Here is a 19,210-nt window from a genome sequence, read left to right as displayed (position 1 = left end):
TTTGGAACAAATTTGCATTTTCAAAATGAGCATTATAACAGAACAGAGCATAACAGGTACTTGAAAAATAAAAGTGGGGAAAGAAAGTTCTATGTTCAAATGTCTTTAGGAAATAAGGGGATTAAGCACATCATTTTTTTCTAGCAAGAATTTCAGAAACTTTATATGCTAATGTAAACTCTGAACATTCAAGTTTGCAATAGTTTCTAAAATTATTTAACCTTAGAATCTATCCTTTAATCTGTGGCACAAATAGTGTTAACATCTCCCTAAAACAGTATTCCATGTAGCACAGTTAGATGAATACTTCTCCTTAGTAATGTTTTATATTTGTTATAAAATATAAAAGGAGGATTTTTTACTCATAAGAGTAATATATTATGATCTAGCTCAATTTTGTGTGTATTAAAAAAGTGTCTGCAATAAATTTTCAAAAATACCATTAATGTGTCTAACATTGATGCTTGTATTTCTTCTGCCTCATGGAGAACTAAACTATGGCAGACAATTTACATGCCTCCTTGGAGATGACAAAAATGTCATCTTTTCAGCATGATTAACCATGAAACCAAGGTTTTATAAATCTGTACCAAATCATTAAATTTGAGATTTTAAATGCATATTTTTTGGAATTTCAGTGTGATCATAATTCTAAAAATAAAATCCTTTTTGTGAAAAAGCTAAAAGGAGTTATGCTTTCAGCTACTACTTTTACCTAGATATTATCATATATTAATATATTATATTATACCTATTAATAACTTTTACAAATTAAAGATGATTGTGCATTCATAAATGTAGAGGAGAGCATTCTAAGCAAAGGGAATAGAGTAAACTCATGAAAAAACTTTAGGGTGAATGTACATAGTCTAGCATACAAGTTTGACTACAGTGAACATTCCACAAAGGATAATAGTGAGAAGTGAGTTTAACAATGAGAAAAAGAGGCGTCAGACAATGTGGTAGAATCAAAGGTATTTTACAAGAGAATGGATGTAGGGATTATTAAGAAAGATGGACAAGTCAAAGATACTCTGAATTTTAAGCCTAAGCAAATGGAACAATTATGCCACCAAGAGACGTAGGAAGCACAAAGTCAAGAGCTGACTCAGGAAGAAGATTACACAGAGTTAACCATCTGATACTTAAACGTCAGAATATTTGACAATAGATTTCTTCCCTGTTGCTCATTTACTAGGTAATTCACTACTCAAACAAATCTAAAATAAGGAAAAGAAAGATTTTTGTGGATTTTCTGCTTGTAAATAGCTCTACCGAAAAGTCTGAAACTCAAGGTAATTAATACTAGCTGCCATGATAGGTGGACATCATAATTTCAGCAGCTTAACACAGTCATATTAAGTGCTGGCTCATATTGGTTTAATTAGTTGGTGGGCTGGAGTGTGGAGGGAGTTGGAGATGTGAGTTCTGCTCTGTGCAGTTATCCAGAGACCCAGGCTCCTTCCATGAAATGATGCTCTCTGTAACATGAGGCTTCAAAGACATTCTGCAGTCAAGTGCTAAAAGAGAGGAAGGAAAATGTGTAGAGTTGTGAGGGAGATAACATAATGCCCATATTCCATTAGTAAGAGTTCAGCCATAAGGCCCCACCCAGGAATGGATAGGATATGTTAATTCGGCTCAATGTTCAGTAATAATACTCAACGTTATCACAAAGGCAAAGGAGATAAAGCCCTTACCTAAATAAGAGAGGACTTAAAATTAAGCCTCAAGTAATTCTCCCTTTTTGATTCTATTTTCAGTAGCCACAAACTGTACAGAGAGCTGAAACCAAAAGCAGTCATAAAAAGAAAAAGATACTAACTATATGAAATTTCAGAACCTGGAGTTTAATTAATTTAAAAAGTAACTTTGCCATAATTTGTCAAACTTAGATTAAATAAAACATTCAGAAACTCTGATAAATAACTAGCATCCACTCATCTTGGCTTGAATAAGTAAAGTTGTCCAGGTGTGTAAATTTTTCATTTACAAAGCATTCAATTATAGGGATAGAATGGCTATCTTAAAAAAAAAACTGATTTCCAATTTCTCCACAGCCTCACCAATGCTTGCTACCTCCTATTTTTTATGATAGCCATCCTAACAGGTGTGAGATGGATATCTCATTGTGGCTTTGATTCACATGTTTCTGATGATCAGTGATGTTGAGCATCTTTTCATGTACCTGGTGGCCATTTGTATATCTTCTTTGGAGAAGTGTTTATTCAGGTCCTTTGCCCATTTTTATATTGAGTTATTTTACTTTTTGCTATTAAGCTGTAAGAGAGTCTTACATATTTTGGATATTAACCGCTTATCAGAAAGATGGTTTACAATATTTTCTCCCATTCTCTAAGTTGCCTTTTCAATCTGTTAATTGTTTCCTTTGCTGTTCAGAAGCTTTTTAGTTTGATGTAGTCCCGCTTGTCTATTTTTGGTTTTGTTGCCTTTGATTTTGATGTCAGATTCAAGAAGTCATTGTCAAAACCCTTGTCAAGAAATTGTTGCCCAATAGATACATGAGTTTCGGTTATGCGAAATGAGTAAGTCTTAGAGACCTGATATACAACATAGTATCTATAGTTACTATGGTATAGTATACTTTAAAATATGTTAAGAGGACAGATCTCATGTTAAGTGTTATTACCACAAAAAAAAAATACAAGAAAATTTTTGGAGGTGACAAATATGCTTAATATCTTCATTGTGATGATGGTATCCTGGATAGATCATGACATCACACGTTTGAATGTTCAAACTCATTAAAACATATACATTAAATATGCGCAATTTTTGAATATCAAATACACCTCAATAAAGCTTAGCAAACTGAGTGTCGCCTAGTTATGTAAACTCTTTCTCAGTTTAGAGTAAATATAGTTTGCATTAATGCTATCTGATAAAAGAAGCTCTGCGGTGGAGAAATGTCAGATATTAGTGCATAAGAAATGAACCCCTTCTCAAGCTTTTTGATAAATTATAGCAACCTACATAATTCTTTCATCTATAGCACAGTCTCCTGTATTATCAAATATTTTCCCTATGTTTCAGAGCATTTTAAATTGAAACGGTGCTGCCTGGATTCTCAATTCAAAAAAAATTAAAGGGTAAATAAATTCAATATCCTGGCCAAAAAAGTAGTGTACCTATTTCAGGGAAACACACACACACACACACACACACACACACACACACACACACACACCTCTTTTCTAAGCAGGCATAAACTTGGTGCCTCAAGATGACCTGTTGTGCTATCAAAGAATGCCCTTTACGGACCAAGTTGTTTCCCTTGAAAACTTGAAAGGAGAAACTCATTCTCTCACATCCTGCTCGCCTCCCCGATTGTCAAGCTTCTGCATCTGCATCCGTGCTGCCCTGCAGTTCGTCTCTCTGAAACACCCTCGGTGTCTCACAGTCGTCCACAGGACGTGGATTGGTCAAAAAGAAGCAGAGGAGGGGCCACCCCGAACATTTCCTTCCCTCCACACACCATAAAAATCAGCAGCAGCTACTAACGCTCAAAGCAATGCTTCAGGTTGCGAACCTCTGAGAGGCAGCTGAAGCGAGCATGTGCACACAGATTCGTCTCCCAATGGCACGGCAGCCACTACTAGGAAAATTATCTTGAAAAGACCTGAATGCATAAGACTAAAGTTAAAGTGGAAGTGAGAACAACAACAACAACAACAACAAAAGCAAACAGCAGACTTTTGCTTTTGACTGAGACTAAGCATTTTGAAGCCAAAGATGTTAAAGTGATGGTGATCAGAGCAGTACCTGAAAGAGGCTAGACACTTCCACTTCAAGCTTCGGAGCACGTGACATTTACTCAGGACAGGCATGCCAGTTTTAGCCTCATAACTTTCGGACAGAAAGAGACGTGGAGAAAGTCACTGACCCAGGAGGTGACAGCAGGTCGGAGGGGATCGGAACCCACTTGGGGCAGGATGAACTGCACTCGTCCCCGGGGAATGCACGCCTCTCTCCACTTCCGGAACCGCAGCACCCACGGACCGCACAGCAATGCCACTGAGTCCCTCGGAAAAGGCTACTCGGACGGAGGGTGCTACGAGCAACTCTTCGTCTCCCCCGAGGTGTTTGTGACCCTGGGTGTCATAAGCTTGTTGGAGAACATCCTGGTGATCGTGGCAATAGCCAAGAACAAGAATCTGCATTCGCCCATGTACTTTTTCATCTGCAGCCTGGCTGTGGCTGATATGTTGGTGAGCGTATCAAACGGATCAGAAACTATCGTCATCACCCTGTTAAACAGCACAGATACAGACGCACAGAGTTTCACAGTGAATATTGATAATGTCATTGACTCAGTGATCTGTAGCTCCTTGTTGGCTTCGATTTGCAGCCTGCTTTCAATCGCAGTGGACAGGTATTTTACTATCTTTTATGCTCTCCAGTACCATAACATCATGACAGTTAAGCGGGTCGGGATCATCATCAGTTGCATCTGGGCAGCTTGCACGGTTTCGGGCGTTTTGTTCATCATTTATTCAGACAGTAGTGTTGTTATCATCTGCCTCATCACCATGTTCTTCACCATGCTGGCTCTCATGGCCTCTCTGTATGTCCACATGTTCCTCATGGCCAGGCTTCACATTAAGAGGATCGCCGTGCTGCCGGGCACCGGCGCCATCCGCCAAGGCGCTAACATGAAGGGGGCGATTACCTTGACCATCCTGATCGGGGTCTTTGTTGTTTGCTGGGCCCCATTTTTCCTTCACTTGATATTCTACATCTCTTGTCCCCAGAATCCATACTGTGTGTGCTTCATGTCTCACTTTAACTTATATCTCATACTGATCATGTGCAATGCCATCATCGATCCTCTCATTTATGCACTCCGGAGCCAAGAACTGAGGAAAACCTTCAAAGAGATCATCTGTTGCTATCTGCTGGGAGGCCTTTGTGATTTGTCTAGCAGATATTAAATGGGACAGAGGAGATGCTAAAAACATGCATAAGAGACTTTTTCATTCTTATACAACCTGAACAGTGTGCTTCAGCAACAGCTCTTTCTTCTGTGTAGGGCACTGGTTGAGAATATCTATTGTAAAAATTTAAATTTATGATTTTGGACATAAAAAAGCTTAGTCTCTGTATATTCTTAATGTCATGCTACCCTTTGGCTGTACGATGTTAATCCATATTATAGTTTGTAGACCCTGTGGATTTACAAAGAAAGTGCTTATTAAAAGCTTAACAATGTCTCTTTCTTATAACTCACGAGGATTTGATACCTTGCTTGTTTTAGTAACATAGGAATTATTAGATATATTCTAACAAGTGGTTTCTTATATTACACTATACGACATTGAGATGTAAGAGATTTGACTCTCAAAATTAAGAGGTGCTTAGCCATTCAAAAACTCAACTGAAATTTTAAGTAATTTAATGTGTTCATTCTCCCTTTGCAAGAAACAGAAATGAAGTTCCTGTTGAGAGGGGAAAAAAGTTCCTATTGGGAACAAAAAAAAAGGTGAGATTTTGAGTCAGAAAACTCTGTGTGTTTCTCAAAGACACAGAGACTAGTTTGCCCAAGCAAACAGTTTGATTTTCCACACAGGCAAGCCAGTTTGGAGGTGGGGGAAGCAGCTATTGGGATTACAGCATTCTGGAAAAACCTGTTGACATGTCAAGATAAAGTTCCTGATACCAATCTATCTGCAACCATCATTAATAAAAACAGAGAATAAGCTTGTTCTGACCCTTTTAACCAGGAACCAGCATCTGCTGAACTGTCCAGAAAAGGTGGTGCTCCGAGGGACCCAGCTTCCAGTCTCTAAAGAGCAATACTATTAGTGTGAAGTTCTTTCACTTTTCCCATGAAAGTGACTTGCTGTTCACTGATTGCTTATTTTTTGAACTCGAGTGTAATTACTCATTATCAAGATTTTGAACTTTAGCAACAACAAAAAAAAGATTTTTAACTTTAAATATCAAATCTCTTGCGTAAGTATTTACGGGTAAAATTTGTAAAAACCTAAAGGCAGGGAACCTCTGATGCCGATACATTTTAAGCACTTACTGAACCCCAGAGGGCGACCTGACATAAATTCACCTTCTACAACCACATTTTGAAGAGTAAATACTTAACCTTGCTCCAAAAAGAATCCTACGGATTGGGCTAGTAGGCAACATAATCTATACTTTCCAATTCATGTGTCCTTTAAAATAAAGAGAGAAAATATATATTAAGCTGAAGATTATCAGCAAACTATCCTTTAATGTACAGAATCTTCAAATGTTTATGGGCAGAGATAACAAGCATGCGAAGGTTATTTCTGAATTCAAATCTAAATGTTTTACATATTGACACGTCCTGAGAAACACTTCCGGCACTCATGTGAAAACACTAGATTAAATACAATGGGGATGCTAAAGTTTACAAATGAAAGTTCGATTCACTGTACTCCTCTATTTCGACACAAAAACAAGTGAGAGGATTTTAATACAGACAGATACAACAGTCAAAGCCCAAAGCTGCAGCTAAACACAGATGGCGTTTTGTCTTCGCTTCTATTCCTGTCCCTTCTTTCGTGTGGGAGCGTGAGAAGTCTCGGGAACGATAGATACGAGAAAGGGAGCTATAAGCATGTCCCCTCGTCTGTGGTGGCTGTCCTCCCAGCGTGTGTATTTCTCCTTCAAGTGTCACTTCGGATGCACTTTGTTCATTTAGACCCGGCCCACTTCTCCCACTGGAGGAAACCAGCGCCTTTGTCTTCATCATACCTTGACAAGTGTCAGGGTGCGTGTTAGCCATGAACCCGCCCTGGCCCCCGCAGCTGGGTCCCCTGCATGCCCATACTCAGTATTCGGCTTCAGTTTCTTTAAGGGCTAAACCTGTGCCTTCCTCATTTTTTCCTGTTCTCCAAATAGCAATGTTACGTCACTTCCTCTTTCTCCAGTTAAGCTGAGATTCTCCCAGAAGGGCACGTCCTTATCACCCAAAGTGCACACTTTACATTGCTTCCACTTACAGTATTGTACGTTCCATGCGTTTTGACAAAGGTATAATGACATGTATTCACCATGATAGTGTCATACAGAATAGCTTGGCTGCCTTAAAAATTCTCTATGTTCTGCCTATTTACCTCTGCCCCCTCCCCCACACACACAAATCCCGGCCACCAGTGTTCCTTTCATTTCTCCACAGTTTTGCCTTTTCCATAATGACATGTAGCTGGAATTACACAGTATACAACCTTCTCAGGTTGGCTTCTTTCAATTGGTAATATGCATTTAAGATTCCACCACATGTTTTCATAATTTAGTAGTTTATTTCTTTTTAGTACTAAATAGTACTTCATCCTATGGATGTGACACAGCTAATTTACGTATTCACCTACTGAGGACCATCTTGGCTGCCCCTAAATTTTAGCAATTATAAACAAAGTTGCTATAAACATTTTTGTGTGGGCATAAGTTTTCAAATCATTCTGAGGCACGGGAATTAACTTTTTAATTTAAAACTTTGGTATAAATAGTGTGATATATGTGTCTATCCTTTAATATTTCATTAAGAGTGATTTGTTAGTATTTGAATTATGCTGGTCAGGAATACATACTCCAGAGGGAGCTGATCATTGGCATCAGATACTCGCATTGAAATTTTTACCAGAAATTTTTACCAGATATACTAGAAATAATTTGTCACTGGTGAAATGAGTGATTTTCAAGACTTATTGTTAACTTAAAAGTTGTAATCACAATTTGCATAAACGGATACAATATTTGTGTCCACTGAGCAGCTAGCTTCACACTCAGACTCTGTGCCACAAATTCCAAATAGTCCCATGTGTCCCCTGCCTGCTTCGAAAAAGTCCCTGTTGCCCAAACTATTTTGAAATTATTTTAAAATTGTTGAAAAATTATTTAATAACATATAAGTACAGCTTCTGTTTTATGTTATACGGAATACACAAAACAGAATATTTAGTGTGATACCGACTATCTAAAGAAAGTGTCGCCAATCTACTTACACACCATCCACATACCACTTTCCATAAATCATGAGCAATCAGTAGTCATTTTCCTTGGGTGATAACATCAAGGGACATGTTTACTTTCTTTATTGTCTAAATTTACAATGAACATATTTTAATTTGGTTATTTTTTTTTTAAAGCACTCATAAACATTACAACAGAAAGATGGCAATGCAATGGCCAAATTACCAGTGATCTGGGGGAAAGAGTTAATGGGAAAGACGTTAATTTTGAATGAGAGCAGATCTCAAATAGGATCTCATTTGGCCCTCTAGGCAGGCTCAGGAAGATGGACTCATGTCACCTGGCAGCATTGAAGCCTGAAACCCAGCTTCAGACGCCCTCTCCAGATTTTTCTGTACCAAAATTTAAGAACCTTCTTCTGTAGACAAGTAGTTCTCCCAGTCATAAAGAATTAGCACCGAATTCTGATTACACCAATTTTTAGCTGTGAAATTTCATCGGTTAGTTTTCTTATTATTAAATGTGTATAATAATATCTATCTGATGGGAATCTTCAAAGAATGAAAGGTAATTATAAGATCAAGGATGTAAAGTTCCACAAAACAGTGCCTAATACATATAGGTATTCAAAAATGGTAATTATCAGTATTTTTAAAAATACAAAGTAAATAAACCCATGCATGAATGAAGATTGATTAGTTTTTCTGTCTTTTATATTTTTCAGACTCTCAACATATCAAAGCCTTGGGCTTAATTATATAACTTTTCTTAAGTCACATTTTGTAATTTCCCTGAGTTTGACCCTTTTTTTTTGTAAACAAGGTAGGTACATAGGCATACCTGTGTTCTAAAAAAGTAATTTGTCACCAAATTACTGAAAAAGGCTAATCAGAAAGATAATGTGCCCAACATGAAATAACCAATTAGCCCATTTCTTCAAAGATTAATTGATACTCATTAAACTTTATGCCATAAATTTAAGTGTTAGTACAAAAAAAAAATTAAGTTGATGCCACCAATATTAAAGGCAAACCCTTGAAAAAAACCATAAGAAATAAATGTATAGTTACATCTCGATGCTCAGTTATTTTATTAGTCCATCACATATTGTAAATATATGAGCAGAAAGAACATAAAGCATGCATTTTATGCTCTTTGTGCACTTTTTTCTACTACTTTATGAACTTTATGAATAGTGGGTTCAAATCCCAGATTTGCCAGCTCTTGAACTTTGGGCAAGTTACTTAACTTTCCTAAGCATCTATGCTCTGAATTTTGAAATGCAGATGATAATATCCATCGCCTCACTATATGGTCATTCATAAATATTAAATAATGTAAAATTAGATAACTGATTTTAATAGATCTAGTACTGTGCTGTCACTGTAAGTATCTACTACTGCAGTGATCAAACAAATCACACTCAAAAGGTCATCAGAGCCTAAATCCTAGGAGAGGTTAAATGATGATACAGACATGGATATTCTCACTTTCCCGTTGCGAAGAAACAGGAATCCATTCAAATCTGTTTTCAGGATTTCATTTATTTCTAGCAGGCAAAGCAAGTAAAAATAAATTCCTATCTTTATTACTTAAAGAAATTTTGAACAATCCAAAAAACAAAAAATCAGGGAAGGTAGGGGATAGGATTGGGTAAGAAGACACAAATTGTTTTAATAGTTTCAGTCATGTTTTAATACTTGTGTTGAATAATAGGTTTAAGGTATGCTTTAATATTATGCTCCACAACTCAGAAATATATGATATATGCTCTGCTGTAGATATTTAATATTACATGAAAATTAAATAAATACAATGCATTTATTGTGTAATGTGCTTAGTGAGAGAGAATATGCAAAATTATGTTTGCACAGAAGAAATACAGAGTTCTTAGCACAATTGAATGTTGCCACTTTTAGGGGGCAAAGAATAGTTTTGATCTATAATAGTCATGGGTGAATCTGGCCCTGGGTTAATAAAATTAATAATCCTAGTTTACAATTATTAACAGTGTTTTCATTGCCAAGAGACATCTGGAAGCCCCACAAATAAAGCCAAGTGGAAAAAATTCAAGAACTCAATCAGTGAACCATTCAATGAGGTTTTGTATGAAGCTCAGCTGCAATGACACTGTTAGGGTTTGATTTCTAAACTTAACATCCCAAACAGTGTGAGAAATTTCACCCTTAAATTCAAACCACCACTGAATAAAATTAAAGAGTAAATATATGACAATAAATTTGTTCATAATTCCATGTGAGGAAAATATTACTTAGGCTAAAATTTTATTTGCAAAAAGTTTAACTCCTCATTTTAAAGGTGCTATATTTGTAGTACTAAAGTTTCAAAATGGCCTTGTTAAAAACACACACACACACACACACACACACACACACACACACATACAGACTTTATATAAATCTCACAATATCCTGGAGATTTCACTTAAAATAATAGGTAATAATCATATTTTTACCAAGTTCTTTTATTCAAGAAGAAAGCAAGAAGCCTTTAGAGTAGTTCTTTTTGTGATTTCATTTACATAATTTATAAACGTTGAAATTTGTGCTCTGGATAGGTAATTTTTACCTATTAGTTATATAGCAATTAGCTACTTAGTATTAATATTAGACAGAAAATCTATACATTTTCACCTGTGCACTACCTCTAATCTTGCTAAGACATCAATCACATCTCTACAGTTCTACATCAATGCCACATCTCTATCTAAAATTTAACATGGCTAAAATTGAAGTGTTCATTGACCCAAATATTACTCCTTGTTTTTACTCTATGCTTTCACCATTCTCTCTGGAACAGAAACTCAAAACTTTGCACTTTCACTCCAAAATTAAATGAAATCAGTGAGATTTTGAATAAAGATCAGGTACGTAGTGCCTGATACAAATGTCTGTGCCTTTTCGTATACAATAGAGAGATGTGGACAGAAAATTGACTCCTTTGGAGACATAATTCTTCTTAGGCAAAATAGGAAGACGTGAGCATGCTTGATTTACTCGGCTTTGGTGGGCTTCTTGATAAAACCAGGCATGGGGAAGTCGGGGATGTACATCTAAATTTGAGAGTCATGAGCATGAATGGAGAGAGTGGAAGAGATACACTTGAGCGATTCCGCAGCATGTCTGGGCCCCTGCGAGTCTTTCCTCTCGTGGTCTCCTAATGTCACTTCTGTGAGGCTGTCATCCCCATCACTGCACAAAACCTGTTCTTACTAATATGACCAGGATACTTCCAATTACTTAATCCAGTCATCGGTTTTGTTCTTATTTGATTTAGACTAAACACAAACTTTAACTTGTTGGTCACTTCCTCTTCTTTGCTATATTTGGCTCGCAAGTCACCAATAGCCTTGGCTTTCCTCGTACCTAAAAAGTATCTTCTCAGCCACCTTCGAAGATTCTTCCTCTCTCCCCCAAACACGTAACAGCTGGATCTCCCACAGCTCAGGGCTTTATATTGTTCTATTCTCTTCTCTAGCTATACTCACTCCCTTGGTAATTTCAACCAATCATAAAGCACTAAATACGATCACTATTCTGAAGACTCCAAAATGTATATCTTCAAATCAGGTCAATTATTTTTGGAATAACTATACTTGGCTTTCTAAAATAAATTCTTAGTCAGGCTGCTCTAACACATTGCCATAGACTGCGTGGCTTCAACAACAAATATTTATTTCTCACAGTTCTGGAGACTGGGAAATCCAAGATCAAGGTGCCAGCCAGGGCGAGTTCAGGTGAGAGCCTTCTTGCTGGTGTCAGGCAACTACTTTCTAGCTGTATTATCACATGGTGGAGAGAGAGAAAGAGCTAGTCGGCCCTCTTCTTCTTTTTGTAAGGACACTAATCCCATCTCGGGAGCCCCACTATCGTGACCTGATTACCACTCAGACCCCTCATTTCCAAATCCCACAACATTCAAGTTTCAACACATGCATTTTAGGGGGATGTAGGCATTTTGTCCACATCAAATCTTAAATTTACAAGTCTATTTTGAACCTTTAGTTTTTCCACTCCAAAATTCTTTCAGTGTTCCGCCCATGACAACTAGACCCTTCTTGTTGATCAGACCAAAATTCTGGTCATCACTAATTATTCTTTGTCTTACACTCCATTTTGGGTCCATCAGGATATATTGTTGGCTTTATCATTAAAATATATCCAGTGTCCTTCCTTTGGCCCCTAAATGAAGCTTGTATATAAGAAGAGCTCAGTAGTTGTTTGATGACTGAAGAAAAAAAGGAATTTTAAAAAAAGATGAAGAAGACAAAAAGCTAAGATTGGAGACCCTTTCAATAGCTGTATTCAAGGCCTTGGTGACAAAGGAATAGTCCATGAAGTCATGATCAAGAGGCAACAGAAAAACTAGGAAGGGCAATACATCTGAAGCCAAGGAAAGAGTGAATTTTAAGGAATAAGTTGTTAATCATTTCGGTAAAGAAAGAACTGAAAGATGTTCAGAACGTTTTCCAACTAGAGAGGTAGCATATTTCATTTGAGAATGGAACCACAAAGATGACCAAGGTTTTTGATGAAGAGATGAAAAACAGAAAACATGAGAGGAAGAGCCAATTTCCAGTAAAATATTGAAACGGATACCAGATGCTTTGGGTTTCATAGGAAGATATAGAAATCAAGATGTGGGAGCACAGAAATAGCGCAGACTCCTATTAACAATCCATACTGAATAGAATGGAGCTCAGTGTTAAGGGACAATTTTCTCAAAACGCATTAGCTTCGAGGAAAATAATATGCGGAGGCGAAGAACCAATACAAATTAAGAGGCTGAAAATACTATTTGCTGAAAACTTTCAATAGTACAGCGAAATCATTTTCCCATAATTTTCTATATATGATGGACTTCTTTTGAGTTTTTTTTTTTTTTTTTTTTTTTTTTTTTTTTAGTTATGCCAAGACGGAGTTCTGTGAGGAGCTCTACTTAGGAATAGTACCTTCCCAGTCACCAGCAGATGAGTTTGAAATGCCAGCACATCTCACACTCCAGAGGGCAGATGACAACTCAGCGCTCTCACCAGGGAACAGTGACATCAGTAAGGCCTAGGCACACTCACTGACAGCGGAATGTACCTGGATCAGATCCTGGCTTAATTGCTCTTTTATTAAAATTCTCCTCTAAAATGGGAGCAGAGGGATCAACAACCCACCACCACTAAGTCCTAATCAGCTCTGGTTACCTTACTATCTCTTTTTTTTTTATTAGCATAGAGACCACTTCAGCTGAAGTCATAATGGATGTTTATTTTTGCTTGATTTTTTCATGTGGCACTTTGCTAATTGCTCTTATATAATATTGTTACATTTTTATTTAGATGTTTTGTTACATATTTTATTGTAATTTTATGTAATTATTTTAGATGAAAGGAAGATAGATGATCAAATTCAGAGAGACTGAAGTAGAGTTAAATACTGAATAATAAAGAGTCCTTTGTCTTTCAAGGAAAATACGAAAAAAATATATACAGAGAACTCCAATGAATGACGTTGAACACACACACACGCGCGCACACTCACACACACAACACACACACATATTGGTGTCCAGAGGTGTGGAAAGTGGGCCAGTTGAGATGAGTTTATTTCATTTGTCAGTAATATCCTGAAATAGCTTTGTTAACTGTTATACTTCTTTTTTTGCTCCCTGTGGAAACACTGAATTGCTTTGTCATTAATTTCAAAACAAGGGGACACAGGTTGCCAAGAGGAAGTGTCTCAGAAGCCTGGTTAGCAGAGGGTGTCCAGAGGCATCGCAGATCTGGAAAATAAGTGCCAGCTGGGGTTTATGACCAGGCAGCTTTGATTTTTATTTTATTTTATTTTATTTTTATTTATTTTGTTTATTTTATTTTATTTTAGGTGAGGCAACCCTTGGTTGACCTCACAAACAGCAAGGATCTTGTCAGTTTACAATCCCTTATTGTTTATGCCTACAGCACCTGGTCTTCCTAGGTAGTCTCCCATCCAAGTACTAACCAGCCCCAACCCTGCTTAGCTTCTGAGATCAGATGGGATCGGGTGTATTCAGGGTGGCATGGCCATAGACCAGCTTTGATTTTAGAAAAAGTGACTCTTTAAGAGGAGGAATGGTCCATTAACCAGGGAAATGTCAATAAAGACTCTTCCCAGTGGTCTACCAGTTTTTGAAGAAAGTCACACATAAATGCCCATGAGGGGTCACGAAATGAATGGGATGGCACATCACTTGGCAGGCAGTGCTGCAGTGGAGAACACTTCAGGGAACCGCATGAAACAAGGCTATGTGGATTAATTTAACCTAACAATGGAGAAAATGTGGGACACCAGCTCTTAATTCGATTATTCTAATCCCAGGGGGATGAAACATTAAAGCAGTGAAAAACAGAGTATAGCCCAAGAGGTTTGCTTGTTGCGTTCCTTTCAGTGTGGTGCCCATTACCAGTGCTCTCCTTGGCCTAAAGCCCACATTCTCCAATCAGCAAATGGTTGAGGGCCGCAGAGTTGGCACTGTCCTTTCAAAGACGGAGGACGAAACAGTGAGAGTCGGCACCTACAGAAGCATCTCTGTAGGCTCCTGGTGGCCGCTACTACTACCGGCCGTTTCATTCCTTTATCCCTCTCTTTAGAGGGAAAAATTATAAACTCTTTGGGTCATGTTTCTCCTTTCATTTTGTTTGTTTGGTTAGTTGGTTGTTTTTACAGAAACATAAAGAGAAAAAAATGATCCTTTCCACATAAGGGCTGGTATCACCAGGGTATTTGCCAACAAAAAAATATATTCTTTTCCATTGTTTCAGATAAAATATTTATCATTCAGGAAGAAACAACTGGATGCCTGTGAAACTCACTTTTACATAGGTGTTCCATACTCAAAGTCCCTGCTACGTCATGAAAGGGGTTGCCTTCAGCTCTTCACATCTCTTTTTCCCAAGTCGTTCTTCTTTTACGGAGTTCGGCTACTGCTCAGTCCGGTTTCTTCCAGCTGACAGGTCTCCTTCCTGTCAATCCAGGGCACCAATAAGTCTCCCTGGGAAATTTTGCTATTATTAGATTTCCCTTGAGATTTCTCACCTAATGTAGTCGATGACAAAACACATATGTTTTGGCAATAGTTAGATGCAATCCTTTCTCTTACAGTTTATCTAATCTAACAATTCCTATTATGTATGTTTATAATGTAATTAATGGGTAGAATACCCACCTTAAATTGATTTGAACAATGAAGGGAATTTATTTGCCCACCTACTTTAACATTTCGTAAACAAGGGTAGTTTCTGTCAAGACTTTTTCTGAAGGCTTACGTAACATATTTGGGATTCGATTTCTCTCTTTTTTTCTGAACTGTTTCCTACAGAGTGAGCTCCATTCACACTCTTTGCATAGTGGCCTCCAGATGGCTCCAGGGTCTCCATTCATAAGCACAAAAATAGTCACACCTGTTTCAGAGCCTTAATTCTTACACCACATAGTAAGAGAAAGAAGAGGTGTCTCCTGCCCAAATTCTGGGATTCATCCACCTTTATTGTCTCTAAATGACTCGACTCACTGCAGCCAAGCTTATGGGATGTGTCAACTGGCTTCCATTGAACAATGCCAATCCATGAGGAGTGGGTGAATCCCCCAAGATGCTAGGGTACCATTAGTAAGAATGAGGGAGTGGCTGCTTCAGGGACACTGAAAGAATATTTGTATAGTTACTAGAACATCTTCCATATACATACATCCTCTTGGAGTGAATCCATGATGACTTCACACAGGCCAATGTTTTTTGCTGAATTCCTTTAGGTTTCAGTCTTCCCTTATGGCTTAGAGTATTGCAACGAACCCTAGCTCTCATGTTTTCAATTGCCCACTGATAAGATTAAGAAACATTTCCCTGAGGTTCTTCTCCATCTGTCTGGGCACTAATTCATACTGATTAGCCATTTTGGTCATTGAATAAGAATTACCACTTATGGGCTTTGTTGAAAATAGCTGTATAACATCGTGCTTCTCCTAAACAATACTTCATTATGCACTTAAACATTGATTAAGAGAGCAGATCTCATGTTAGGTGTTCTTATCACAATAAAAAAAAAAAAGGAGAAAAAGAAAAAGACAATAGCTACTACTAATTCTTATCCCAGATCATTTTTATTCTTAGCAGTTGGCACTATGCATGGCCCCTGGGATTTCCTCTTCAATCTTCCTAACTGAAGTTGTTAAGAGAGAAAAAGATTGTGTTCCAGAGTTCTTGGCCAGCTAGAACACAGGTATAAAAGCCAGATCCACTGAATTTTTAAAATAGATTTTGAATGTCAAAGCTAAGTTAATACATTAAAATTCTAGTTTAAAGGAAAACAAGTAGCCTTCGAAACTACAAAATGTTCACATCGTGAAAAATACAAATCAGAAGATGATTCATAAAATGTAATGGCTAATTTATCTTCTGATGTAAACAATTCTGCCTTTTCCTGCTGATAGATTTTCCCATGGTTGGATCTTTGATTTTCAAAGTGTAGGTTCTCAAATCGGCATCACAGGTATGACCTGAGAACTTGTTTAGAAAAGCAGAATCCTAGACCCCACACCAAAACTACTGAGTCAGAATCTGCATTTTAACAAGATTCCCAGCATGAACGGCGCACGCAGTAAAAATCGAGAAGCACTGTGCTATGTAACCGGAGTCCATAGCTTACAATGCCTTTAGTTGCCAGTAACTAAAAAACAAATTAAAGTGTCTTGATAATAGATGGGGGGGAAAGCATTAATCTAAGTATCCTGAGAAGCCGGAGAAAGAAATGCAAATCAAGCTCAAAGGACACAATAAAAATTAGTAACCACCGAAAGGGTAAACAAATGCACAGTAGAAAAACTCAACAGTTAAAATAAGTTATTTAAAAGGACTGATAAAATTGGTCAGATCCTGGTACAATTTATCAAGGGACAAACAGAAAAAAACACAAATGATTAATACTGGAAAAAAAAAAGAGGATCCCATGACAGCTCCTACATATATTAAAAGGTAATGAGCTAACTTATATAGAGCTATACATCAACACATTTGATGAGGCAGATTAAATTGATGAATTGTTTGAAAAACATTACTTACAAAAACCAATAGAAGAAGAAACAGAAAAAAGATGGACATTTCTTTATCAATGGAAGAAAATGAACGAATAAAGGCCTTCCTATAAATAAAATGCCAGACCGGGATGGCTTAATGGATAAATTTCCTCAAACTCTTAAAGAGGAAATAATAGTCACCTTGCACAAAATTGTCCAGAGATGAGGTAAAAAATAAACTTTTCAATTTATTTTATGAGGCCAGTGAATTCTTGCTACCAAAACTTGACAAAACCACTAAAAGGGAAAATTACAGACTAGTCTTGCTCATGCACATAGATACAAAATCCTAAAGATATGAGCAAATCAAGTCCAATAAAACATATTAAAGGGTACTGCACTAAGACTGCACATCCAGAATGCAAAGAGTATCTTAATATTTGTACATTTCTATATTAATTTTTTTTGAAAAGAGAAAAATTTTATGGCTATTTCAGTAGATGCAAAAAAGTTTGATATAATAGAATAAAGAAGCATGAAACTTTTAAAGATTAATCTAATAAAATATATGAAAGATCTCTACTCTGAAAACTATAGAGTACTAATGAGAAAAATTAAAGAAAACCTAAATAGAGATCCTATGGTTTTTATGAATTATAAGATTTAATATATGAAATATGCCAATCATCCCCAAACTTGCCTATAGCTTTGAGTCAATATCAGTCAAAATCCCAGTGGGTTTTTGTGGCTATTAAGAAGTTGATACTAAAATTTGTATGAAAATACAAAGAATCAAAAATAGTGAAACCATATTGAAGAAGAAAAATAGAAATAAAATATTTACAAGTTACCAAGACTTGTTATAAATGTACAGTAATTATGACTGTGGTTAGGGTGCAATATTTAAAAAATGTAGACCAGTGGACCAGATAGAGCTTAAACACAGAGCCAAGTATATACGGTCATTTTATTTACATTGAAGTATAATAAAAAAAGAAGGGTCTATTTCAATAAATGTGTAGGTCACCTAGATATCCCCATGGAAACAAACTGATTCTTGTCTACCTACCACATCATACACGAAACTAAAATTAAAATATGTCAAAAATTACTCATGAAAGGTAAAATAATAAAACTTGTAGAAAAGAACATAAGAGAATATAGTCACAAACTTGGTATAGGTGAAGATTTTTTTTTAAGTGAACGCAAAAAGCACTAAAATTTTTTATAAAAATTAACATTAAAATTAGGAATTTTTCAGTCAGTATACACTACTCCCAGTTTGGAGGTCTTCTTAGTTTCAACCAAACTTTCAGACTTACAGGCTTAGCAGTCTACACACACACACATGCGCACACACACACACACACACACACACACACACACACGATCGAAAAGAAAAAATCAGGCACCTAATTTTAAAAAAGTGGGCCAAAGACTTTCAAAAGAGGATATCAAGCTATATAAGAAAGGCTCAACTTAATTAGACAACAGGGAAATTTAAATTAAAATTATAAAAAGATATATCAAAATTTGCATGCACTGCTGTAGAATTATAATTAGGTATAACCACTTTGGAAAACTCTTCAACAACAGCTACTAAAGATGGACATATTCATATACTATGGTTCATCAATCTTAATCTTAGACGTATGCTCAAGAGAACTGTATGTGTGTGTTCATCAAAAGATGTGAATTAGAGATCTAATATGTAGCATACTGATTACAGTCAACAATACTGTATTATAAACTTCAAAATCACTAAGAAACTAAATCTTAAAACTTTTGTTCTCGGCACAAATAAAGAAATGATAAATATGTGACATGATAAAGGTGTTAGCTAATACTACTGTAGTAATCATGTTGCAATATATGAATGTGTCAAACCACCACGTAACTTATATACATGCTGGTTTGTTACATGTCAATAACAGCACTCACTCTTGGTAATAGTGTGAACATAGTGTAAAATTATGTGCAACACTAAAATCAACCCAACCGATTTAAAATGATGGTTTATATTAGAATAGCATATAACAATAAAAAATTGTAGCTTATCTTTCAAACAAAAATTGAGTAAAGAGGCCAAACACACGAAAGTACGTACTACAGAAATCTCTTTCTATAATGTTAAAAAAAAAAAAAGGCAACGCAGAGTAGCACTCCAGTGTTAACGGCTG

At 36.6% G+C, this 19,210-nt stretch overlaps 1 protein-coding gene and 1 non-coding gene across 2 annotated transcripts; one reads left to right on the top strand and one right to left on the bottom strand.

Annotated features, from left to right (window-relative positions):
* Window positions 1-3,532: 3,532 nt before the first annotated feature.
* MC4R (melanocortin 4 receptor) lies at window positions 3,533-5,038 on the top strand. The gene has a single exon (XM_016155734.2). It carries the CDS (start codon window positions 3,954-3,956, stop codon window positions 4,950-4,952), a length of 999 nt encoding a protein of 332 aa, XP_016011220.1. The 5' UTR covers window positions 3,533-3,953; the 3' UTR covers window positions 4,953-5,038.
* An 8,895-nt stretch (window positions 5,039-13,933) lies between these two features.
* Window positions 13,934-14,052, bottom strand: LOC118610197. Its single transcript, XR_004953849.1, has one exon. It is a non-coding gene; the product is annotated as a 5S ribosomal RNA (ribosomal RNA).
* Window positions 14,053-19,210: the final 5,158 nt, after the last annotated feature.

Source organism: Rousettus aegyptiacus, unplaced genomic scaffold (assembly GCF_014176215.1).
Source record: "Rousettus aegyptiacus isolate mRouAeg1 unplaced genomic scaffold, mRouAeg1.p scaffold_m13_p_12, whole genome shotgun sequence".
NCBI classification, from domain to species: Eukaryota; Metazoa; Chordata; class Mammalia; order Chiroptera; family Pteropodidae; genus Rousettus; species Rousettus aegyptiacus.
Note: the sequence above shows the minus strand (reverse complement) of the source record. Positions and strands in the feature narration are given on the sequence as shown.

Coding starts and splice junctions, on each gene's coding strand:
- MC4R (XM_016155734.2), top strand. CDS start 3,954: ATGAACTGCACTCGTCCCCGGGGAATGCACGCCTCTCTCCACTTCCGG.